This window comes from Orbicella franksi, chromosome 3 (assembly GCF_964199315.1).
Source record: "Orbicella franksi chromosome 3, jaOrbFran1.1, whole genome shotgun sequence".
In the NCBI taxonomy this organism is placed as follows: domain Eukaryota; kingdom Metazoa; phylum Cnidaria; class Anthozoa; order Scleractinia; family Merulinidae; genus Orbicella; species Orbicella franksi.
Window position 1 is genome coordinate 10739552 of NC_138147.1, and position 24411 is coordinate 10763962.

General features: G+C 38.9%; 2 protein-coding genes and 1 non-coding gene across 6 annotated transcripts; all 3 read left to right on the plus strand.

The window, feature by feature from the left end:
- Positions 1 to 9481: 9481 nt before the first annotated feature.
- Positions 9482 to 15018, plus strand: LOC145483020 (L-rhamnose-binding lectin CSL3-like). 3 transcript variants are annotated; one of them, XM_081461644.1, is made up of 5 exons: positions 9482 to 9680; positions 10369 to 10454; positions 12357 to 12616; positions 12958 to 13260; positions 14282 to 15018. In XM_081461644.1, the coding sequence occupies exons 2-5, from the start codon at positions 10400 to 10402 to the stop codon at positions 14315 to 14317; spliced, it is 654 nt and encodes a 217-aa protein (XP_081317770.1). In that variant the 5' UTR covers positions 9482 to 9680; positions 10369 to 10399; the 3' UTR covers positions 14318 to 15018. The 3 variants fall into 3 exon arrangements, with proteins under 3 accessions (XP_081317770.1, XP_081317769.1, XP_081317771.1); XM_081461643.1 differs by lacking the exon at positions 9482 to 9680 and having other exon boundaries at positions 9897 to 10454; XM_081461645.1 differs by lacking the exons at positions 9482 to 9680; positions 10369 to 10454 and adding an exon at positions 9897 to 10327.
- Positions 15019 to 15641: 623 nt separating this feature from the next.
- Positions 15642 to 23764, plus strand: LOC145481130 (tumor protein p63-regulated gene 1-like protein). Of its 2 annotated transcripts, none has more exons than XM_081459524.1 (4): positions 15642 to 16304; positions 18696 to 18784; positions 19826 to 20002; positions 20878 to 22693. In XM_081459524.1, exons 1-4 carry the CDS (start codon positions 15975 to 15977, stop codon positions 21233 to 21235), a joined length of 954 nt encoding a protein of 317 aa, XP_081315650.1. In that variant the 5' UTR covers positions 15642 to 15974; the 3' UTR covers positions 21236 to 22693. The 2 variants fall into 2 exon arrangements, with proteins under 2 accessions (XP_081315650.1, XP_081315649.1); XM_081459523.1 differs by having other exon boundaries at positions 15818 to 16304; positions 22606 to 23764.
- Positions 17006 to 17078, plus strand: Trnai-gau (transfer RNA isoleucine (anticodon GAU)). The gene has a single exon. It is a non-coding gene; the product is annotated as a tRNA-Ile (tRNA).
- Positions 23765 to 24411: the final 647 nt, after the last annotated feature.

The window sequence follows — 24411 nt, forward strand, 5'->3', positions numbered from 1 at the left end:
AAAAAAGTCAGTCATATGTCGGTAGGTATCGCATAGTGTTTGAGACCCTGATGTAACGCTTAAGATTTTAGAGAACTTCTTAATTGACATAAAAATGTTTACAAGTCTTTTCGAAAATAAGTGTCTCACCAAGCACCTGCAAGCACGAACACCCCTTAAAGATGAGAGCAGGTACGACAGAACTTTCACCGATCCGTTTTAGAATAATAGGTAATGCTGCATTCCACGTATCTATGCAAACAAGACAGAAAAGGTGTTGTTTCCAAAAAGAATAGCTATTGGTGGATTGGAGTGCTATATAAACTGGTGCTATAGATTTAAAGTGAAATCCTAGATTTATTTAGTCTTCCGGACTTAATGGGATCTTTTTCCTTCTATTGGCTGGGTTATTAAGCCAAAACGTATTGACTCTTGGGTATTTTTCTCGCTCTCCAAGTCACACATTTCGTTTACTCGGTAGTTGTTTTGGCCTTTATACCGGGGAGCATTTCTTAACTATTAATTTTAGGTCCAATATCGTACTTTGTCTCTTACTTGCCTTAATTACTTGTTATTTGCTAATCCAAATCCTCTTGTCTTTTCATTCAAATGACCAGGTAGCATATTTTTGTTTTAATGGCGTTGAGAGGGTGACCGTAATTAGATGTCAACAAACATATTCCCACCAGTTCCCAGGACAATGGCTTGCTATTATGGTTTTTGATTGGGGATTTAACACGTTATGAGGGTTTTCATTAACACCTCTTGAAAAACAAAAGCCATACATTTACAAGAGTCAAGGGGTAATTATAACTTGGCAAAGGTGTTAAGATGTAGCTTTTTGAAAAAGGGCAGTGTTTTAGGTGCACAAAGCAAAATTTCCGAATGAATGTCTTGAGCCAATGCATGCATTCTCGTGTAGCGTGGATTTCACGAGCAACCACCGGGACACTCAGTCGTAAGAGGCTAAAATGGATTATAGGATAATAAGGTTTTTATTCTGTTTATTTTAGTTATAAGATATTATTTTTTCGTAGTGTACAAGAAAGTCACAAATAAAATACAACCAGATACACACATACACCAATTTTTGTCCAAAATTCGCGTTTCAGACTGTTCATTTGAACTGTCACGTACTTTCATTTGTTAGAAAACATCAAGACACCTGTCTAGTCTAACATAACAAGCGTTATTGTTAAAAGTGACTTCAACCTTGACAACCTGTGGGAAAAATCGTAGCCTTTTGTCAAAGCATTAAGTCCTTCACTTCAATCCAGCTTACCTGTTTTGCAGTTGTTAGCCGGTGTACAGTGCTACAACTCCCAAACTCGACACATCTTGTTATGAACAAACAAACATTTTGGACCGTCTCTAAAGCCGTTCGCTGCATGTTTTCACGCAAAATACAAACACCAATAAGCCCATTTTCCCTGGGACTAATTACCGTCAACTTAGTTAGTCCCCATGACAAACATAAAGTGGTAAATTTACACAGCAGTGATAATGAAGATGAAAAACTAATGATCACTCGAAAACATCGGCTGCAGCATTCCCTTTTTATAAAAAAAACTTTCCAATAGAAAGAAAGTTTGCTGTAAGGTGAGAAAAATGTAAGTTTGGCTTTTTGCTTTATGTACAAAACGTGTGTTAAATGTGAAGGTGAATTAATCAACATGACACGAGCGTGGAACAAAGAAAAATTCTGAGTCCCCGACAGGAATCGAACCCATGACCTCCCGAACACCGGGCGGGTGCTCTATCCACTGAGCTACGAGAACTCGTGGAGAGCAAGGTCATTTAACTGAGTTCATATATGATAGGTGTCCTGCATACTGCTAGGATCAACGCTATCGAATTCATCGTGAGTGGTGATAAGTTAATAAAGATGGTGAATTTTTAAGCTCGGTAATGAAATGTGAAGGTGAATTAATCAACATGACACGAGCGTGGGACAAAGAATTTTTCTTTGTCCCACGCTCGTGTCATGTTGATTAATTCACCTTCACATTTCATTACCGAGCTTAAAATTCACCATCTTTATTAACTTATCAAAACGTGTGTGCTTCTTCGCTATTTGAATGACTTTGGGTATATATAGAGAGGCATAAGTTGCAAAAATATCCAAAACGCGCGCATTTATTACAACAAGGAAACTTGCAAGACTTGTAACAAGCAAAGTTCTTTTTTTACCGTATTGCGACAATTCAAGTGTTTTGGAAAAAATATTTATCTGTTAGTTCTTACGACTAAAGTTGAAGGTGTCGGTGCCATGCACGTTAATTAATTAAAATAAAAATAACGAGAGTTGATAGGGAAAATCCAGTATCGGCAAAGTTACGAGTATAACAAATAACAAAAGTATGTCTTGGCACGGACCAAATTTAATATAGCTAGTCTTCACTGTCTAATACCGTTACTACACATGAACGGTGGTTCACCTCGTTTCATTTCCTTGATTCCGTTTGTAGGATCAGAGATGGGCGAGGGATTCTGGAGGGAAAGGAATCGTCCTCTGGAGCAACTTGACGGAGACTGACTAAGTGATGGTGAGAGTTCGCTAATTAGTTTATTGCTTTTCATTTCCGTTGGTTCTAGCTTTCCCAAAGCGTGCGTCAACCAGAGCTCCCGAGCGTTAAAGAGAACTAAACTTTCAACGACTATCACTAGAACGCGACCAAACGAGGGTTAGAATACACGACAGACGACAAAAATTAGTCATCGAGGGAGCCCAAGGTGTCTTGAACTCTCATTGAAACTTGGTTTCAAAATGAGAGCTTAACAGTATTTTAGCGACCAATCTCAGTGAACTCTCGCCTACTGTGATTCTGGTTTGGCCAGGGCCTTAAGGAAACAGTAAACGAGGCCGAAGTCATTTTTCAGATATATAAACACAAAAACATTTTCACTTTCTAAAACGAGAACAGCGCATAGGGAAGTACGAGATGTAGTGCTTAAACAGTGAATAAACAGTAAATTAAGTAAATTAAATTAAGTGCTTAAACAATGCTCGAGGAGGATGTTGACGATTCATTTTATAAAATACGAGTGTAATGCCCGCACTCAAACTCGCTGCGTAAGCGGCGCGCGTTATAACCGGATGAAACACGTGCGCGCGCGGAAGCCGAGTACTTTGTTAAGATATATTACGAACTCGGAGTTCTCTATTGCAGCGCGCGCAATTCCTAATGGTCACTGCGCCGGATTTCGCTTTCCAGTGGACCAAACATTCCGCTTTGAATCTCCCAAAATTGGCACTACAAGGGCGAAACATTTTGCGGAATTTCCGTCAAAGAGGACAACCTCGCAAATTTGAAACAATTTCATACTGGGAATTTCCGTTCTATTTGACTTTTTCAACCCGGAATTTTCGTTCTAATAGTTAGCATTTCGAAAATTCAACTAATTTCGGGTTTTCCGGAAACTTTCCCCCGTTCCAAAAGTTCCAGAATTTTTTGGCTCAATGAAAAGCGCTCCTTATCAACCGGTCCAGGCTCGAGCCCTGACCAGGATTATTATATTGTGTTCTTTACTCTGACGGTGCCTCTCTCTACCGTACCCTGATGTCTAAATGGGTTCCAGCGAATGTAATGCTGGGGGCCTCCTTCCGATTGATTAGCAGGGAGGAGAAGGTCTATTCCTAGTCGCTCTTTGTTGCGGAAGCCAGAGATAAGCGTTAGTCAAATGAGCCACTGGGTTCGAAAGTAGCCAGTACCTTTACTTATCACAATTACCTCATTAGCCTTCTTTCCTTAAAACAGAAAGGTGGAAGTAAAAGAGAACAATGTAAGCCGGGACAGTGACCAGTCTAACAACGGTAACAGGGCAATCTGATTGGTTTTGATTTTAGTTATTGACCCTGTAAACTAATTTACTCGTGACCGTGTAATAAGTAGAAATATTGACCTTGTTGGTTATTTTTTTCTTTAGCAAGGTGTACAAGAACAAACAATAACGACTTTGGTCAATACGCCGTCTATGCTTGGTCAGTTACAATCATTCTTGAGATTATTAAACTTTCCAATGATTTAACGCCCGTTGTAATGCACTACTCCGGGCTGCATTTTTCCGTCATTTCCATGGTGGAGGTTAATGCCCGGCAGCGGCTGGTACTAATATTAGCAAAGGCAATATAATAAACTTATCAGATGTCACTAGCTTGAGATATCGCCCTCGGTTTTCTCTGTTCCAGAACGACCTCAGGCAATTGTCTCGCAGTGCAGCCCTCGAAGTAAATACCATTACAACATAGCCGCCGATTCCTGACAATTTTCTTTGTAGACATCTGCTAATATTGTTTTTAAGTATTATTATGTAGTGGCGTTTCTTAATTTAGGTGTTTGGTGATTTTAGTCAGGGTTGAACAGTTGTTTTTCTGAACTACAAGTTTATATCACGCTGCGAATTTAGTCACCAAGATATGCTTTGTCTAGTTCAGTAGTGTAACGTAGCCAAAAGACTGGACTCAGCTGTTATCAGCATTGTGAATCACTTCTTTCTGTCTTGTACCCTGGCGCGAAATAAGTCTGAGGTTGTAGCTCTAGGCGTATATATATACCGCGTACTTTGATGAACAATCCTAAGCAAAGAACGTGGATAGGCAAGGAACTCCTTCCGTTAACCACACCTTCTAAAGAACGTCTTCCAGTTCAACTTTGCCGTCGATCACCTTTCTTCAGCGCAAAACCTCTTGCATTGCTTGCAGTTAGAACAGTTGGCACAAAGAGTAATAAAAGAGTTGTAATCATTTAAGAGTATTAGGAGTTTTTTTTAAGATTGTTATCCAAAAAATGTGCATCGACACAACACTCTCTTATTCTAATACGCTGTACAGCAAGATCACAATAAGCCAACTAAGAAGAATAATAAAAGGAGTGGAGGCGAGACTAGCGAGTTTTTTGTTGTTAATTTTTTTTAAACAGCTTTTTTTTTAATAAGTACTTGTGAGCAGCATCAGGAACAGATCTTGTCAACTTGCCTTATTTTCTCCGACTGGTTAACGTTAAATCCGTGAGCCCCAAAATTAAATGTTGCACTTTTCTTATATCCTGCACGAAATGTTCTGTGGGTATTTTAGGTAGGTAGGTATTTTTTTGCTGTCCACACCTTTGTACGAATGTGATTTGTACTGTATAGATTAGCCATCTTGTTCAAACTCCCTGGCGAAGTCTGTACTATCAGACGAGACCGGTCAGAGAAAATAAAGCAAGTTGACAAGATCTGTTGCTGTATGCTGCTCGCTAATACTTATTTAAAAAAAGAATGAAAAAAAGTGTTGTAAATGCGAGCTCGATACGTTCAGGTTGTAAGTCGTTTAATGTCTATTGTAAAATATAAACCGAACAAACAAATCGCTGCTTCGAGTTCTATGCCTCTAAAAAATCGAGACCGACTACGAGGCTGCAGCTTTGTGAAAAAGCGGGACTACGAGACCTACATAACTGCTTTAAAAAAGGCACTACATACGAGACCCATGAAATTTGACGAGAATTTTGCGAGACCCATGGTTTTTCAAAAACCATTCGCCACCCCTAATACAAATCAGTTTTCTTTCCTGTTTTGGTAACCACGCCCTTGGTGGCTCGCAGCGATTGTCTAGTGACCTCTTGTGGTGTTACAGATTTACCCTGTCCTGATATCCTGCGATATCAAGTCACTGACCTGATATGGCCACGATATCATGCCCCTCGGCCGAATTTGAGTGCGGTAAATATCTAATAGTACCGTTTTGGTACACTTCGACGGCATACCAGGCTAGTTTGGTCTCGCCATGGGTATCTTCAGAGACAAGCGCAAAACCACCGCGCCACAGTCATCACAGTCTTGACTGTAATTGAGTTTAACTTTGAGTCCATTCAAAACTTACTCTCTCGTACTCAAAGTTGGTGTTCTTTTGTCAGTTGTAAACGAACAACGCTGAATCATCTGCTCATTTGGATGGTCTAGCTGTCAATTGCATAGGAAGCTTCGTCTTTATTAACTCGCATAAACTGTGAAAGCTTTAATTTTCTAACAGGGTTCCAAAGGCACATAAGATGTGTGCTGTGTAGGTATATGTGGGGATTATTGAAATGTAGGCTGTGTAGGTATATGTAGGGGATTAATGAGATGTAGGCTGTGTAGGTATATTTGAAGGATTAATGAGATAATAATAATAATAATAATAATAATAATATTTAATATTTCTAAGGCGCAAATTAACATGTGAATATGATCAAATGCGCCTAACAAAGATTATGCTGTGTAGGTGAATGTGAGGCATTAATGAGATGTAGGCTGTGTAGGTAAATGTCAAGGATTAATGAGCTGTAGGCTATGTTGGTATACACCGAATGCAAATATGCCGGACCGCTCGGTTGGCGCCCGGGACGAGTCGCATATAAGCGAGGCTAGTCAGTCTTTGATGTTGTGTTTTGACAATGCTTCCCAGAAAAGTCTTGCTTCGTCGTCGATCTGGTCTGTTTTTGTTTCGCCCTCCTTATAAGTTGTTGTGTTCCTAAATGCCACCAGAAGGAATTGAAATCTTCCACAGCAGAGAAAGTGTTTCGTTTTTTCGTTTCCGCGGTCGCCTCTCAGGGAAAACAGACGAAGGTAAGAAGTTCACGATCGTCGGAGGAACTGCTAAAGTTTGTTCGTTCAGGCTGGAAGATCTTAGGAAATGTGTAAGTGACCGCATTTAGCTACAAGTCGTTCTCATTTGGCTGAAAGCATTCACTGGATACAAACGATATATCCCTTCTCGTGGCGTTCAGAAACGCAGCAGCTCGTAGCCACAGCTAAATAAAACAGACTAGATAGACGACTAAGCAAGACTTTTCTGGGGAAGCATTGTCGAAGCAAAACATCAATGCCTGACTAGCCTCGCTTGCATGCGACTCGTCCCGGGCGCCGACCGAGTGGTCCGCCATATTTGCATTCGGTGTATATGTGGGGGATTAATGAGATGTAAACTGAAATGGTATATGTGGGTGATTAATGAGATGTAAGCTGCGTAGCTATATGTGAGGGATAAATGAGATGTAGGCTGTGTACGTATATGTGGGGGATTAATGAGATGTAGGCTGTGTACGTATATGTGGGGGATTAATGAGATGTATTGTTGTGTAGGTATATGTAGAAGATTAATGAGATGTATGCTGTGTACTAAGTTTCTCCTCGCGCTTTTTATTTTTATTTTTTTTGTTTTTTGCCATCGGCTGTGTAATTGTACGATATTTTCTACACAATAACTTCAATTTCCGAGCATGATAATACTGCACGTGGCTCCCACTGCCAACGACATACTCAGACAAGTATTCCAGATCATCTGGGTTTTATTCCTTAAGATCTGTTTTAGATTGATTAATCAAACGCTCCTTTACGCCCGGACAAGCATCTCGATGCAAGCTCAGAGTTTATTGCGATGGCTTTCATTGGGTAAACAAGACATTTACGTCTGCTCGCCGCGCTCAACATCCATTCGTAGGCACTTTGGTATCTTTAAGTTCAGTTTGTAGATCTCAACTTGGTTCAGGGGGAGAAGCAGAGGAAGGTTCATGTTGTGTAATTCGTTCATCATTGCGGGATTACTTGATTTATCGGCATTCCCCGGTTTTGTCCGCTCACGTTTTTTTCCTGCCCAAGTCTTTCTTCGCGTGTGTTTAGACGTGATCCGATATATAATGACTTTGTTTTGTTCCAGATTATTGGCGTCGGTGGAGTCCGCTATCATTTGAAAGCGTGGGGAATGACTCGAACGCACTATATTTACTTTTAAAGCACTGTTAATGTCGTGACTTCATTTTAAAGCTTCTCTCATATTTCATCGGCCCTTTCTGTTTTATTTTTTATTTAATATCATCGGCTTGTCACTGAAACAGATTATGACGCCTTCCCTGGCCGCAAGACGAGTATGTAAGAAATGCTAGGAAAATTTCCTACCATTTCTCTGCGGTACTTACAGTAGAAGCCCCGTACGTCCCGTCAACACGCAATCACCGAAAGAAGTGGGCTAGATTTGTCTGTCAGTCGATTTCCAATATCTGGAGGGAATAACAATTAGAAAAATAAGAACCGGATAGGTTAAAGGGAGACGTCGCTGCAGCTAGAATTGAAAAATACAAATAATTTGAAATCGTTTGCGAAGATCAAGAAGCTGTTTATAAGTTCATTTCAACATACTATCTAATCACAATTAAATTGTGAGCTCTGTCGCAAGCATGACCACCAAAATAAAACTCAGAAAGTGAAATATCTATTTTTCCATCAAAAGAAAACTTATAAAAATGATCTAGTTTTGTTAAAATCTAAATTTAAGTGAGTTCTAAGTTACGAAAAGGACATTTTCATAAGGTTGTGATGTGAAATTGAAGGAGTCTCGTGGATTTTTTTCACAGTCTCTGGTCATCAGTATCACGGAAATATCACTAAAACGCAAATTGCAATTTATTCTCTCTTTATCTTGTTGTTTTAGGAGAAGTTTCTTATTCGTGTGAAGGTACTCGGTTGTAATCGTTAGCATTGGTTTGACCGTAAATACAGCAAAATCGCCGTCATGTTGTCCCTTAATACGCATAACAAAACCATAAACGTGTCACTTATGTAACCCGGCCGGGTTGCATTAGCAACCGCGCCACTCTTGTGTAGGGCATCGAAAAAGCTGGCTTCTTCGAGACACGCGTGTTTACACTGTATGTTACAAAACGCCGAGTAACTTATCGTTTAAATTTTAATGAACAAAGTAATAAACCAGCATCTCGTTGTTTACACTTTGCTAATTAAACATATAACAAAAGTGTTTTATTGTTTTCTTAAAGATATTCAATAATATTCAATATCAATCCGTTAATTAAATTAATCCTTTATTGAACGTAAGGGTGATTCCCTAAGCTGTATCAGATACAAGCTTATACACGTTTACAGGTAAGCCATGAAATAATAACGGTGAAAATTAAAAGAAAAAAGAAATAAAATAAAACACCAAACGAGGATCTCGTTGGTTATGTTTTGCCGGTTTGTCAAATCATTTACTGATAGCACATAATAAAAGTAGCAATTGCACCTCAGTATTGGATGCAAAATACTCATTATTACAGATATACCCCAAAATAATTAAGATTGTATCCCAGCTTTAACCAAGGGAGTGTTTTGCCTTGATTCAACGGCTGTAAGCTAGTTTACAGATACGCTCCAAAATAATTAAGATAAAAAAGCAAAAGAAAAATATGCAAAGTTAAACGCTGAAGGAATCCCATTATTTATATTGTATTAATCAAATCATTTAATAATATAACTAAACGAGATGTGGGTGCGTTGTGTTTGTCAAACAAACTGTATTCAATATGCAGAATAAAATGAAAACATGGGTTCTCCGTGCTCTTATTTGTTTAATTTAATCATATCTACAGCGACGAACAAGACCAAACACGGCTTGAATCAGTGTCTCATACCTCCTTATTTCGTTTTAGTTAAATAACTGTATTTAGTCACAAAAGCGTGAGGGAAAATCCTGCTACTCATATTTTGTTATTGAGATAATCATTCTGAGAAATATTTAATTTAATTATAGAAAAAATAAATTCGACAAATATTTGTGGGGTAGCACAAATTAATAATGAACACATTTTTACAACAAACATTCTCCAAAGAGGTCTTAAAAAAGACGAATATAAGTTTCTTCTCATCACAACTGATTTGGTTGCGTGTTCCATTGTTACACGAAAAAGGTAAGAATTATTGTCACAATAATCTACTTTTACGCTGTATGAAAGAATAAGCCGAACAAGAAAGAATACTGTGATATTGAAAATCGATACCAGTTGCTAGGTCATTGAAAAAGTTAGTTGCAAACAGGGAGAGAGAGCTGCAGTAAGCCAGTTTGAAGGCTCAAATTAAAATTCTATCGTAGACAAAGGTGAAAACCCACATCGGTTGAAGCCGCCCAAGTAGAAAAAATCAGTATCAAAAAGTAAGTATCAGTCCGTGAGGAGACCAAAGCCTCTTACAACATTTCAACTTATTTAGAGACAACGCAACATTTCCACTTATTCAGGGAGAGTCTTCGTTTTATGTATTAATTCGACATTCTATTTTCAGGTAAGGGAGAGCACACATCTTTATTGTCTTAGAATGTCGAATCGAATTGATTTATTTTCACTCGAGTAAAGGGCTTTATTTTACAGAAACAGCGTAAGCAAGGACGCTATTTCACGAAGCAAAAAGACAAGGGCGTCCTCTTCGGGGTAGCGGAAAACAGAGCGACCTATTTGGAGAAAAGGGGAAAAAGTTTTCAAACAGTTTTATCAGCGGTGATCAGGGAATACGTATCTGAAGAAAATGGGAACATGAGGATTCTTCTGAGAACAAGGAGGGGGTAAGATGAAGTCCTTATGCGACTGCTGATTTCTGTTACAGTTACAGATATTACAGATTCAAGTTACAAACGATGATGCTACATCTATTGGCTTTTTGTTTCCTCGCAGTGGCATTTGTTAGCGCAGGTAAACACCGTTTTCTCACCCAATTTACTTTGTTCACCTCGGTTTCAATTTAGTAGCTCCGTGATTTATCCTCTCATATATAGGGCCGAGGTCAGAATGCTTGGAAAACAGTTTTCAGCATTGTTAAGTTGGCTAGATTCCAAATTAAAAGGGCACCAGCGGCTTGCCTGCTTACCCATACAAACTAGTGATAAAAAAATATAAATAGAGCTACAAGCTTTCCTGCTGTTATTACAACTGAAGCTCAACCAGCGAAACGTTCTATTGTCTTTCTTATGCCCCAGCAGCAGCAGCAGCAAGTAAAATTATCTGGTTAAATGGTATACCGATTGATTACAGTCCTAGGCAATACGTATTATGATTAGGTTACTCAAACGTCTTCTCCCTTTCTGGCTTGGGGACAAAATGAGCCAATAAAAAGAGATAGAAACCTTTTGCAGTTTCGTTGAAAACCACACCTAATTTCAGGGCAGAAAGCAAGCCAATTCCCATTTTCATATCAAAATGGCAAACTTTGCGAGCTATTTTCAGACCAAAACAGTTCAAAGTCCATACTTTTTAGTTCGCCACAAGCCTATATAGCTCATACAGGTTACTACTATCTCTCCCGGGTTGGACAATTGTCTACACACGGGCAATAATGGTGGGAGGCGCGGTGGCCTCATGGTTAGCGCGCTCGACCCTGGAGCGAGCGGTCCGGGTTCGAGCCCTGGCCGGGGACAGTGTGTTGTGTTCTGGAGCTACACACTTTACTCCCACATTGCCTCTCTCCATCCACCCAGGTGTATAAATAGGTACCGGTGAACTTTTCTGCTGGCGAGTAACCCTGCGATGGACTAGCATCCGCCATCCAGGGGCAAGTAGAACTACTCCCTTCATGCTACTCAAACCGGGATACGTTCCCGCCTGATGAGCCACTTGGCTCGCAGACCTTACCTTACCTTTACAGGCAATTTTGAAAAATAGTCATGCGTTTTTATCACGAGCCCTCGGCTCGGGAGATTGGGCAACCACTCCCTACGTTTACGACTCTAAATAAATTTACCTTACCTTACCTTACCTTACCTTACCTTACCTTACCTTACCTTACCTTACCTTACCTTAGCTTACCTTACCTTAACTTACCTTAGCTTACCTTACCTTACCTTACCTTAACTTACCTTACCATACCTTGCCTTACCTTACCTTACCTTACCTTACCTTACCTTACCTTACCTTACCTTACCTTACCTTACCTTACCTTACCTTAGCTTACCTTACCTTACCTTACCTTAACTTACCTTACCATACCTTGCCTTACCTTACCTTACCTTACCTTACCTTACCTTACCTTAGCTTACCTTAGCTTACCTTACCTTACCTTACCTTACCTTACCTTACCTTAGCTTACCTTACCTTACCTTACCTTAACTTACCTTACCATACCTTGCCTTACCTTACCTTACCTTACCTTACCTTACCTTACCTTACCTTACCTTACCTTACCTTACCTTACCTTACCATACCTTGCCTTACCTTACCTTACCTTACCTTACCTTAACTTACCTTACCTTACCTTACCTTAACTTACGTTACCTTACCTTACCTTACCTTACCTTACCTTACCTTACCATACCTTGCCTTGCCTTACCTTACCTTACCTTACCTTACCTTACCTTACCTTACCTTACCTTACCTTACCTTACCTTACCTTACCTTACCATACCTTACCTTACCTTACCTTACCTTACCTTACCTTACCTTACCTTACCTTACCTTACCTTACCTTACCTTACCTTACCTTACCTTACCTTACCTTACCTTACCTTACCTTACCTTACCTTACCTTACCTTAACTTACCTTACCTTACCTTACCTTATAAAGTAGCTTCATTTAGCTATTTATTATTTATTCATTTTTAGAGAAAGAAAGTCGGGTTTGTGAGCACCAAGTGATGACAATAACCTGCCGTGATACAGAGGAGATCAATATTCTGAGTGCATCGTATGGACGCACAAAGCAGGACATGTGTAGTCATATACTGAACAAAGACACGAACTGCCATGCTGGGACCTCAATGAGGGTGGCTAGGTTTGAGTGCCAGGGACAGCCCCGCTGCACTCTGCACGCTAAGAACTCGGCCTTTGGAGACCCGTGCGTTGGGACCTTTAAATATCTTGAGGTGGGCTCAACATTATATTCCTTCAAAGGGGACTGAAAGAGAAGATAGTTTATATCTTGATTCCTAGTGACAAGTTCCTACCTAAACTGTTTACGAAATATAGGATATTGCAATTGTAAAGAATATTAGTAACTAAAGGCGGATATAACTTCATATAAGTTCATATAAAAGCAGATATAAGTTCATATATGCATTCATAACTTTGTTTTCATAACTTGCTTGCTTACTAACAGGCTTATCTAAGGAGGAGCTCGCGCCTGAGTGAGTCCCAAAACAAAAGCCTATACTCTTAAACAAATTTCCTTGATCAAGCTGAGTGTAGATGCGTTACCAATCCACAGGTAAAGTATGAGTGCGTTCATAAAACAGAACTCTTTGATGGTGGCTGGCTGGTGAGAGTTTGCGAAGGCGCCAAACAAACAATTCATTGCAAAGCTCCGCAGAAACTTCACATCGTGTCCGCAAACTATGGTCGTTTGACTGGGGGACATATCTGTCCCGGCCCGGTAAAAACCACAAACTGCGGAGCTGCTGTATCGCAGGCTAAAGTGACACATAATTGCGACGGAAAGCAAGAATGCGTTTTGGAGGCAACAAACGGCCAGTTTGGTGATCCTTGTGTTGGCACCAGAAAGTATCTAGAGGTGAGAATCATTCAGTGAAACGACGTACATTTATATTCTTACGGTGCAATAATTCATCTAAGCAGCATTATAATCCTGTGATACATCAGCGGTTTTAATAGGGAAAGACTGATTGAAGTTGTAATACTACCCTCAAAGGCAAACCAAACAAAGTTATTTCATGCTGGTGTGCAAGAATTAAATTGCGAGAAAATCAGGGACGGTGGAGCCGGAGGGCTTGTGATTCAGTTAGCAAATGTGGATACGCTGAAACGCAAGTCTTCATTGCCTGATCTATATGAAAGTAACTTTCATGTGTGGAATTTAATAAAGCGGTTCACAAACTAACGCAAAACTATTTGCGTTACTTTGCTTGTTTTGGTTTATTTTCTTGTAAAACGTCGATCCAGAACAGTTTTGTCCAACGTACTGATCATGTTGCTCTCCTAACAGCCGGAGTCGCTTCAGTCTTTCCTGCTAACACGTATCAAGAAATGGCCCATTGTAGGGAGTCAAATTCGTCTTCACAAATCCAAACTAAAGCCTTTTGTTGTTTGTTGCGCTTAGGGAATTGTGCCGAGATTGGGTATAATCATGTCAATTAGACCCCAGTAATTTTGTACATCACGAATCCTGCGAGAGACAAGATTCGATCAAACGTTCTTGTTGTGTCCCCAATTAGTTGTGAAAACTAAATACATTGACACATTAATAAAGCTTTTACTTACTTACTTACTTACTTACTTACTTACTTACTTACTTATTTACTTACTTACTTACTTGCAGTCTGCTGTTTGTACATGAACTTGAATAGTTTTCTTTTTAGTGCAAACAAGTGAAATATCTGCTATTTTTATAATGAATTATTTAAAACTCAGAGGAAAATTAAACAGAATTATAGGGAATCTGACTTCAGTTGCACTGTTACGCCTCGCGGGCTCAGCTTGCGGTACAGCATCCTTATGTACAAGAGTCCTTCCATTACCCTCTTTCTCAACTTTCTCAGATTTAGTATGACTAAACAAGTTTCATTTTCCAACAGGTCAGGTACAGGTGTGTTCATGAATGGTCCCGTTGAGTTTGACCCCGAAGATTGAACTGAAAGTTAACTAACTTAAACAAAAAATGATCAAAAATGTAGCTTGTAGTTTCCCTCATGAGATCATTAAACTTTCTGTTGACGCTCAGCGGTCTCTGTGAATTTTTTTTTTTTTTTCATGTGTCTATGTTCTCAGTGCGTGCAAGTTTTTATTGTCCTTAAGTAGTTCCTTCATAGGATTTGTTCAGGAAAACATCACCACTGGAATGATCCCCAAGTTGATGATCATATAAATTCTCCTTACTGTCCTCTAGACAAACGTACCCATGTTGGAAAGAGAAATTACATGTCGCGAATTACTAAATGGTAATATTCAATTTCCTAATTGACTTGTTTGTTACTGAACTTAGAGATGTATACCGTAAAACGTCGGTAGTACGTTCAGCGGTTATAGGCCTGTATTTGCCATCACGAGGAAGTTTCATATAAGGACCTAAGTGCTTTGCATACTTGTTTATCATCCTTTTATGCTGCTGGATGTTGGTTTCACCGGCTTATTTCAAAATGTTTTTAAACCTCTTATAAGCCGCCCCCTCCGCCCTTATACTACCCCCTGTTTATAGGTCCACCGGAAACCCCTTAAGAAGTTGTATGAACCCAGGGCTTATAGGGACACTGTCACCATTTTTAGCATGATTTGGAAATCTCAGATTAAAACATATCTCGATCATTGGAAGCTGAACAATAATGGTTTTATTTTGTAGAGCAGTACTCGACAAATGATTAAAACCCATTAGGAAGTGAGGATGGCTAACGATGGCGAGGATGGAAACGGACTGTGAGGGACTTTTGAAAAAGCGCCATTACTTCAGTTTTTCAAAGGTTCAAGTTTGGCTCGAAAATCGTTGAAATTTTGCAAAAATGTTGCTGCAGTGTGGACTTTCTTCAAGAAATTTTGTTTTTATCATTTAGTTAGAATTAATCAAATTCTTATTATGTAAATTTAGGGACCTTTTTCTTAAATTTGTAACAGTTTAAGCAAACATAACGTGACAGTGTCCCTTAAAAACTGGAATTTTACAGAAAAACAGGCGTAAATTGAAGTGAAACTAAACCAAGCTAGCTGGAAATACGACAAAAACGTTTGTTTTAGTTCGTGTTGCCTACTCAGAACGAAAAAAATATCGAGCAAATATTAAAAAAAATAATAAAATGCATGTAAAATAAAGAGAACAATAAAAAGAATACATGGACTAAACACATATGATAATTAAACAATTAGATTATGAGATCGAGATTTATATCACGCAAAGAAATCGAGAGCCAATAATTTAATTGTTTTAGCCTGTTTTAGTATAAATCTACTAGTCGTTCAAAGTTTTATCTAAGTCCTCTTCACAGACACTTCGAAAACGCAAAGAAGCTGATGCAAGTTTCTTAACAACCGCTCAATGCTACGCTACCCATAGCCAATCAGAGAACGGCATTCGTGATAGAACGCTAGTGGGCTTACACTGAAAATTAATAGGAAGAGATATAAAAAAGGATGATGTAGAAGCAAAATGAAAAATATACAGAAAAGGAATTTTAAAATATAGCACAGAAATGTAATTAATGTATTGCACATCAAAGTTCTTTGAAAAGGCGCGCGTTGCCCAAAAAAGATGACGTAAGGATTAAAAATAAATCATCTGTAATGCTAGAGAGGAAGACTGGGAACGAGCTATTGTTGTGTTGGGCAATGGCGGATGGGAGCTCGTTGAACGACCTCAATACAAAAGAAAATAAACCTTCTTCTCCGACGTTAATGGCTGCTCAAGGAGCTGAAGGTGGTAATAGAAGCAGTTCTGCGTCAGACATGTCGAATATTCCAATCGACGAAGTGGTGACTGTTCCGAATGTGGAAGTGAAACATGCTCCGTTTCAGTCGCAGCCTAACCTTCGAGGCGATCTCACAGCGGAACAAGTGAAAGAGCTTGGTGAAAAAATGAGGAAAGAGCAAGCCAAGAAGTATTTTTCATTGAGGGTGAGAAAGTCAATTTTATTTTTGTACGTGCTAAATATGCTCAACTTGGAAGATAAGCTTTAATACTTGTTTGCGAAAGCCAGCTGGTTTATACTTCATACCACAGAACTTTCTGTTCCACTTTCTGTCTGGTAGATATCACAATTATTCACGGCTTACAGCGTATCATTGTTAAAGCTTGGATGTGTAACAGTTTAAGCTATGAAACTGAAATTATTCGTCAGTTCTGAGATATTTTTTTGTTAAATTTAATTGGGTTTTGCAGCTAGGTCATTATTTATTTACGGCAATCTTGTCATCCTTGCGTAGGAAGAGATCAGAAATAAAAATTATTCACGGATTGTGCGGTATATCTTTATACTAATCCACTCACTGTGTCCTGTGCAGTCTGTGCGTGGACATTTGTGTTTTTTCTGTTTTGTTTTGTTTTTTTTCAACCATGAAATTCTGAGAATTCATTCACATTGTAATTGTAAGTACAATTGTATTTAATGTGAAGTATATATGAAATAATTCATATTTGAACTGCAGTTGTAGATGAAAGTGAAGAATGATCATCGTAGTAAATTTACTGCGATGATCATTCTTCACTTTCATCTACAACTGCAGTTCAAATATGAATTATTTCATATATACTTCACATCATTTCACTCCTCACGGGAAGATATGAACTCAATTAATTGACCTCGCTCCCAATGTGTGGCTTCATAGCTCAGTTGGTAGAGCATCGCACCGATATCGCGGCGGTCATGGGTTCGAATCCCATTGAAGCCCTAATTTTTGCAGGCTTCTTCTTTCCAATTGCTTAAATTGGAAAATTTACTGCGATGATCATTCTTCACTTACAATTGTATTTAGCTGTCTTCTCATGCACAGTTGTAAATTAGTTTTCATAGTTCAAACGTGGTGAAATTGTTTTTTACTTTGTTTTATGTTTGGCTGTTCCTACATGTACATGCACAGCATCTGGGAAAATAAGGGTTGCATTCTGTTCTCTTAGGGCCTGTTTACAAGGAGAGAGGGTTACCCTAGTAAGCTGGTTACGCTAGCAAGCAGGTTACGCTAGCACTCACACATTTCCTCATTTTTTCTTCATCATGTTTACAAGGTAGCTAGGGTTATCCGGGTAGGTGATTTACCCTATCTGCGTGCTAGGGTTTTCCTGGCAGGCGCGTTAACTTTTTCCCTTGTAAACAATCCAGGTAGGGTTAGCCCACCTAGCCGGGTTAACTTTCTAATTGTTTCCAGACCCTTTGAGTGTAACCACGCATTAAGTTGTCCCGGGTTGTAAGGTTACCCTGCCTGTAAAATTTTGCTTGTAAACCCTCCCTCCTTGTAAACAGGCCCTTAAAAGAGATTCTTCCAAATTTTACATGATCTTGTTTTGTTAGATAAACATGATTGGCTGGCTGGAATTTGTTACTGTTTGCATGTGAATTCTTGCACTTTATTAACACTCACTGTACTCGATCTTCATATTGTTACTTCCAGATGCTCTTACTATTGTCTATTATTTCACTCTTTTTAAGGGACGGATCATTATTATTTTGGGGAGGGGAGGGGTGGTTGGACAACTTCCAATGAAAATTCATGATTTTTGATGTTAAAAGAAATTCTTGCATAAGCTATTGTCCACGAGAACGTTTCATGCCCCAGAAAATCACCCACTGATGGCCACTAACCTGTCTGAATTTTTACCACAACAGACTATTTTATACATGTAGTTTGTGGTATTCACTGTATCTGATCTTTTATTACCTTCCAAAGTGAAGGTAATAAATATTTTGTTCCTGATTCTCTTAAATCAGGTGTTGTTTATCAGTTTACATGTGTAAGCTGTGGAGCTCGTTATATTGGTGAAACCAATAGGCATTTTAATACACGTGTTAATGAGCATCTCTTTTGGGACAAAAATTCCTACATTTTTAAACATCTCAGTGCTTCTAAAGGTTGTAGGGATAAGTGTGATATTTCTTGTTTTAAGATTTTCAATCATGCCAGCACTCTCAACTTAAAATAAAAGAGAGTTTTCATAGTAAACAGTTGAAACCTGAACTCAACAAACAAGTTGAGCATGTTAATCTGTTGTTGCATTTCTAAATTTATCTACTGTTGTTTACAGGGAGTTTTAGATTCTTTTGTCTTGATTGTGTTTCATTCTATTGGTTAGTTTAAATAAGTTTAACAGTTAACAAATATTTTAATTCATAAAGGTTCATTGTATATGAGTACAGTAGTTATACACTGTATATACACTGATCATTTTGTAAATCTTTTCTGTACATTCATAATGGCTGATGATGATGTTTGAAACATCGAAACGTGTTCCGAAAACTGAAAAGCGTTGTTGTGTTTTTAAAGATAATTTATTTATTAATTATTATATTTCAGGAAGGAGCTTTTACCAATGCTGTGGAGGAATGCAAATTGCTTTTGGATGAGAGCGATGGAGAACTCTTGAGCTCGTGGCTGTTGAGCGAGTAAGTTTAAAGTATTCACAGTCCTTTCATGTACAACATTCTCTCTATTTCACTTCCTTAATGAAACCCTGACAATATTCAGTGGAAAGCTTCAGGTTTTCCTAGAATTAACATTCAATGAATAGGACTCAAAAACAATGCAGTCTGGTCATCTGGAACAAGACTAGATTTTCCTGCCAGACAAGTAACTTTTCATTCTCACTTTCCTGATGGGCAAGGGCACAGACAAATTGTCTGCAAACTAAATAAAACAAATTAACTTAGACTTGACCAGGGCAAGCAAAATTTGGGAGCTGCCTGTCCAAAGGGTGAGCTGGAATTAAAGTCTTTTGCTAGCCCTGTTTATTGAAGTGCAGTAGAGTTTTACTTACATTGTACATGTACATGTATTTAGATCATAGTAAACATGGCAAATATAAATATAATTGAAATATAAGGGATTGCTGTCCACTTCTGATTGGAAAACAAACCCATGTGCAGACACCAGGTTAATACAGATCCCTGTTTAAGTGTTACCCACAGTTGTGTTTGTCCCAAAGAAATGCATGAATTGTTTCTCTAGCATCAGCCTGCTTAATATGGACACCAGTTACTAGGGACAATGGATACTTTTTGGCGACCCTCTTGAGGTGTTAACATCTCTCATGTTAATCACTTTAACTAAATAAATGTAGAACGTTACAAATGTATCTCTCATTGTATATTTTCATTTGTTACAATCATATATGCCAGTTGTGCTCTGTGATAAAATGAAAGCTCTCTATTACATGTAGATTAATATAAATAATACAGTTTTGTTAAAGTAGGAGCTTCTGATTAAAAGTTAGTCAGGCTTCAAAAGCCTTGAAACTGGCAAGAGGGCACCAACTCTAAGTGCATTTAAACCTGAATTTACAGTCCTGGTATCGAAACAGTGTGGGAAATAATGACTATTTATACATGTTGTAACTACTGTTATTAACTATTAATTTATGTTGTTTAGAATTACTGTACTTGTAGACCAGTACATGCACAAACTTTCTTTTTTTCTTTCTTTCTCAGAATTGATCACTGGGATCATGAAAAAGAAAGAATTGTTCTTATTACCAAGAAAACTCTTTGCCTTGTCAAGTACAATTTCATTGGTTTGAAAGTTGATGAGATGAGGAAGATCCCATTAACAAAATGTGACAAGATTCAGGTCGGCAGATTTGTGTATCCAAAGAACACCATGATGATGTGAGTACAATATACAAGTATTTAAATTACTTAACACTTTTATTATGATGCCAATTTAGGCATGATCAGGTTTGTGTTGAGGTTGGTTTTCACCAGGACACTAGCCTGCATTGCAGGCGTTTTCCATGAGTTCACAAGTTATCATTGTTAGCTCAAGATCGAGTTGATTCACCACTATTTTGTCTCAGGAAAAGTGGACGGGGAGGGGGTAGAGGCAGAAGGAGGGGAAAATATTTCCTTCCCCTCCCCCTCCCTCTTCCCCTTTTAGCCTCACCCCAACTCCCTAGGACACCTTTTCATCTGTTGTGAGTGCAAATCCAAGATGGCACTCATCTTATCAAAATGAATGTGCTTGCTTGCCCAAATATGCCTGCATTGCAGGCTACCAGCACCCAAGCATATGCATAAGCAGCGTACTGACGCATGCAAAAAAACAGTGGTGTGCGATAACATAGGGCTTGTGGATTTAGCAGTTATGAAGGCTTAACAGGTGCATTCAAATTGCAGACTGAATTACAATGTACTGTTAGCAGATAATGCCTATAAGGATTGTTTTGGGGGACCATTTGAGGTGGAGGGAAGGGGAGCTAGTTCATGTACTGTACATCATAGGGCAACCAAGCTTGAACATCACTTTTTTGCACCCTGTACGGTGTGAGGGTACCAGTGAAAGTGAAGAAATGTCAGGGGGTCATTTATCAGCTGGTTACACTTTGCTTAAAGGTCAAGTGACAACTTTGACCGTATGGACCAGACTGCTTTCATTCTGAATTTTCTTGTCCCATGCTTTCGAGCCTATACTTGGACATAAATATGGTAGGGCTGGTTTCCAAATACCATGCAAAGGCTAAGGAAGTTACCCCCTGTCTTTTCAGTCCACGACACTTCCAAACTGGTCTACGCCTCCACTTTGGCAAAAACACAATACCCACATTTCTCCAGAACTGGAATCCATGGTCACGTGCTATCCCCTTTGTCACGTTCTGTTGGCACAGAGGCAACGATGTCATGAGTGAACTACCTGAGCACATGCAGCTCGACCCGTTCCAGGAATCTCTTATCTCTGCCATCACTGATTGTCATAATGCACTACAAGAAGGGGTGGCACAAGAGTCCCTGGAGATTGTTCAGAATGAGCCCATAATGATCGAAGTGTATTGTGGGATTTCACCGATAGTTCATAACTATAGCATCTGGGGGTTCAATCGCGACCGAGGAAAGTTTGGATTTTAGGGTGTGTTCTTGCCTAAAGTCAGTAAGGACTATTTAGTTTTCGTAAGGTCAAAAAGGCAGTTGCTTTCACATTGTATTGCTTTTGCATTTCGCATTTTGCATTTCCCTTGTAGTTGCGTAATGTCCTGTAGATGTTGCCGATGAAATAATATTTAGATTTAGATTTAGAAGACAAATTCTCTGCTGGCTGAATTTTTCAGCAGGCATGTAGTTAGAATTTGTCAGTTGTCATAAGCAAGTTTATATGACTGCTGTGATTATTAATATAGAACCTTGCCAGGTGGTAAATAAAGAATGTGTAGTTCCAGAAAATATCTACACCTCCCCCACAGTAGGGAATCTTTCTAAGACCCGCCCCTCTGGAAATTTCATTTAAGCTACATACATTTTTCTTAAAATCTTTTGGTCTTACAGAACTCCCACCCCTCCCCCCCCCCCCCCCAGGAAATTCCAATCCCTTCTCTGGGCAGGGGGAAGATTCTCTGGATCTGCAAAATATGTTAACCAGCTTTGGCATTGCCATCAATTACAGTTGAGAGTATAAAATAATGAACAATCGGCTGATGTTTTTACTTGAAAGAGTCGTTTTTAGGAGGGTCTCTAGCTCTCAGTTAAGTTAATAATATTCAGTTCTTCCTGGAAGTTCACTGGATGTAAAATTTACATAATCCTGGCAACTTAACAGCTTGGCACTAGATTTGCATAAATTAATTGAAAAGTGCTAAATTGAGATATGCATAGATAATCGTATGATTGATTGCGAGTGCAACGTAGGACTTACACTACAGTGTATTAAGGTTCTCTCCAAATTCTCCGAGCCTCCAGGCGAGTGCGATTTGAAAGAATTTCAAATATCGCGAGGTTGTAAAATGTGCGAGCTTTCTGCGATTACTCTTTTAAGCCTGAGAAAATTACAAACGCGTGCACTTCGTTTCCATTGAGTGCAAATTAGAACGTTTATATTAAGAGGAGTATCTCAAGGCGCTTGATATTTATAAGATATTTAATGTAAGAGAGTGGTAGTAGAGTGAAGTTGTTAAGTTTATGTACATATAATTTAATAGTTCTTTTAGATGTCCTTATTGTAATTAAATCAACTAAATAAACCACACAAATGTCAACTTCTTGTCATCGACTGCACTGCTCAGTCTTCACTTCCTCTGGTCACGTGACATGGGTTCCAGTCTGGAAGCGGTAAGTAACATCGCTCTCTGTCGCGCACTTTTCACCAGTTTTCAAATCGAAAGAAATTTTATGTAGTAAATTTGTTCGCTTCTAGTTCACTGACCAACGAGCTTATAAAAATTCGATAGCTTAGTGTGGAGGGCAAAGCCTTCCAGCATTCACGGCCAATTTTCTCTCCTTTGTAGGATTACTGGTTATGCGGAAAACAGCCCGCACAGCAAACAGCCGGGCATCCGACTTTTCCTCTCCCATCAAGAACCCGGCTTCTTTCAGGCGTGGAACCCATGGTCAGCTGACATGCCGTACCTGTCATACACCAGTCACGTGCAAAGCACGTTCTTGGACTCGCCACCAGATCACTCTCAGCACAGCTTGTTCAGCAAAGCTCTTATTCAGGCCATAACTGAAGCTCGCGAAGCTGATCCAAACCAGGAAACACTAGACAGTTTTGAAGTAGTAGAGGGAGACTTGGAGATTCGTGTGTATGTGGGGCTAACCGCTATGATTTATAATCAGAGTAGGCTAGGATTTTGTAAAGACCGCGGCAGCATTTTCTTTTAACGCTTTTTCTCCGTGATACTGGCAAAAAAAAAAAATTCGGCTCTTTGGTATCCATACATCCCTCTTTGTTCAAGTTGGGTGAAATTCCTAATTAACCTAAAAATTGAAAAATGACTCGACTATTTCCTTTGTTCTGATGTTTGCTTGACTCAATGATATGCCGTTAGGCGAAAATCAATCGGGAATAGTTGACAATTGTATGTGAGATTTGCATGACTAGAGAAGGCAGTGATTTGACTATTTCTGTTTACGATAGAAAGTAACCCGGATGAAGTTGTGACAGCTAAGGAAAACGTGTGAAAATCGGCGCGAGAAAATAAAGATGCTCTGCAAAGGCTGAAAAAAAAAAATCAATTGTCATGAACAGGCAACATTGATTAGGAATTGACAAGGACCCGAGAGCTGACTGTTGCGAGATGTGTCTTGAATTCTATTCACTTATTTACGATAACTATATCTTGTGGGTTAATTTAACGTAGCAGCTGAAATCATTAAGGTGCAAACAAGCCAGAAATGTTATTGAGTTGCAGCAGGGTATATTTTTTGTAGTGATTGCTCAGTTTGTGAAAATAATGTTTCCCAAGGATAAATCCAGTTCTTCAAGTTAGATGGCTTTGTCCTCCATTTTAGATATAGTATAAGTGGTGAATATGTTTTACTTCTTGAATTAAAGAAAACGGACGAATGCTCATGTTCGATTGAGAGCAGATTTTAGATGATTTTATCAGATCAGTTTTTTCTTTTAAATTATTATTAATATTATTATTTTTATCATTCTGTGTACCAGAGAAGGACAATAAAGAAAATTAGAGGGAAAATAGTTCTCTGTGTCCATGTAATATGTCTAAGTTGTAGCACTGTCAATGAAGCGAAAAATCCTAGCAACATGCGTAAAATTCTAGTTATCCAGGCGGGTCCATCACTGAAGCTAGCTAACTAGTAGTTCGGAGTTTCTATCGAGTTTGGAAAAGAACTGCTTTTAGAACGCGCATTCTTACAGGGTGCTTTCCAAATATTGGTCCTATTTACTCAGTTACTTGAGAATCAAGCACTTCACGTTACATTATTGTCTACATGTTTGACATTTTTACTTTAAATGAGTGTTAGCGTGGCTAGAATGAGTAGCCGTCAGTTGGGGAAGAAATAATTCACTCGGTCAGTCAGTCGATAGGTCGTAAACTATTTTTTGGTGATAAATCCGCTGACCAGGTTATTTCGTGGAAGGGGCGACATTTGTCTGACCATTGTGAACAAAATGACTACTAAAGCGATGAACTGTTCTTTCGTGTTTTGAGTCGACCAAGTGCTCCCAAATTGAAGATTCTTTGGTATACAACAAAGGTGGGTGTATAATTCGATCCATCTACCGCTTTGAGAGCGGTCTCCCACATCCATACTCAAAATGCAAGTAAATATATAAAATTGTATCA

What these genes read in the sequence shown, in the direction of transcription:
- LOC145483020 (XM_081461644.1), top strand. Translation starts at nt 10,400, where the DNA reads ATGATGCTACATCTATTGGCTTTTTGTTTCCTCGCAGTGGCATTTGTT. An exon ending in AGTGGCATTTGTTAGCGCAG is followed by an intron (nt 10,455 to 12,356) that starts GTAAACACCGTT and finishes ATTCATTTTTAG; the next exon opens with AGAAAGAAAGTCGGGTTTGT. An exon ending in GCACCAGAAAGTATCTAGAG is followed by an intron (nt 13,261 to 14,281) that starts GTGAGAATCATT and finishes ATTTTCCAACAG; the next exon opens with GTCAGGTACAGGTGTGTTCA.
- LOC145481130 (XM_081459523.1), top strand. Translation starts at nt 15,975, where the DNA reads ATGCTAGAGAGGAAGACTGGGAACGAGCTATTGTTGTGTTGGGCAATG. An exon ending in AGAAGTATTTTTCATTGAGG is followed by an intron (nt 16,305 to 18,695) that starts GTGAGAAAGTCA and finishes ATTATATTTCAG; the next exon opens with GAAGGAGCTTTTACCAATGC. An exon ending in AGCTCGTGGCTGTTGAGCGA is followed by an intron (nt 18,785 to 19,825) that starts GTAAGTTTAAAG and finishes TTTCTTTCTCAG; the next exon opens with AATTGATCACTGGGATCATG.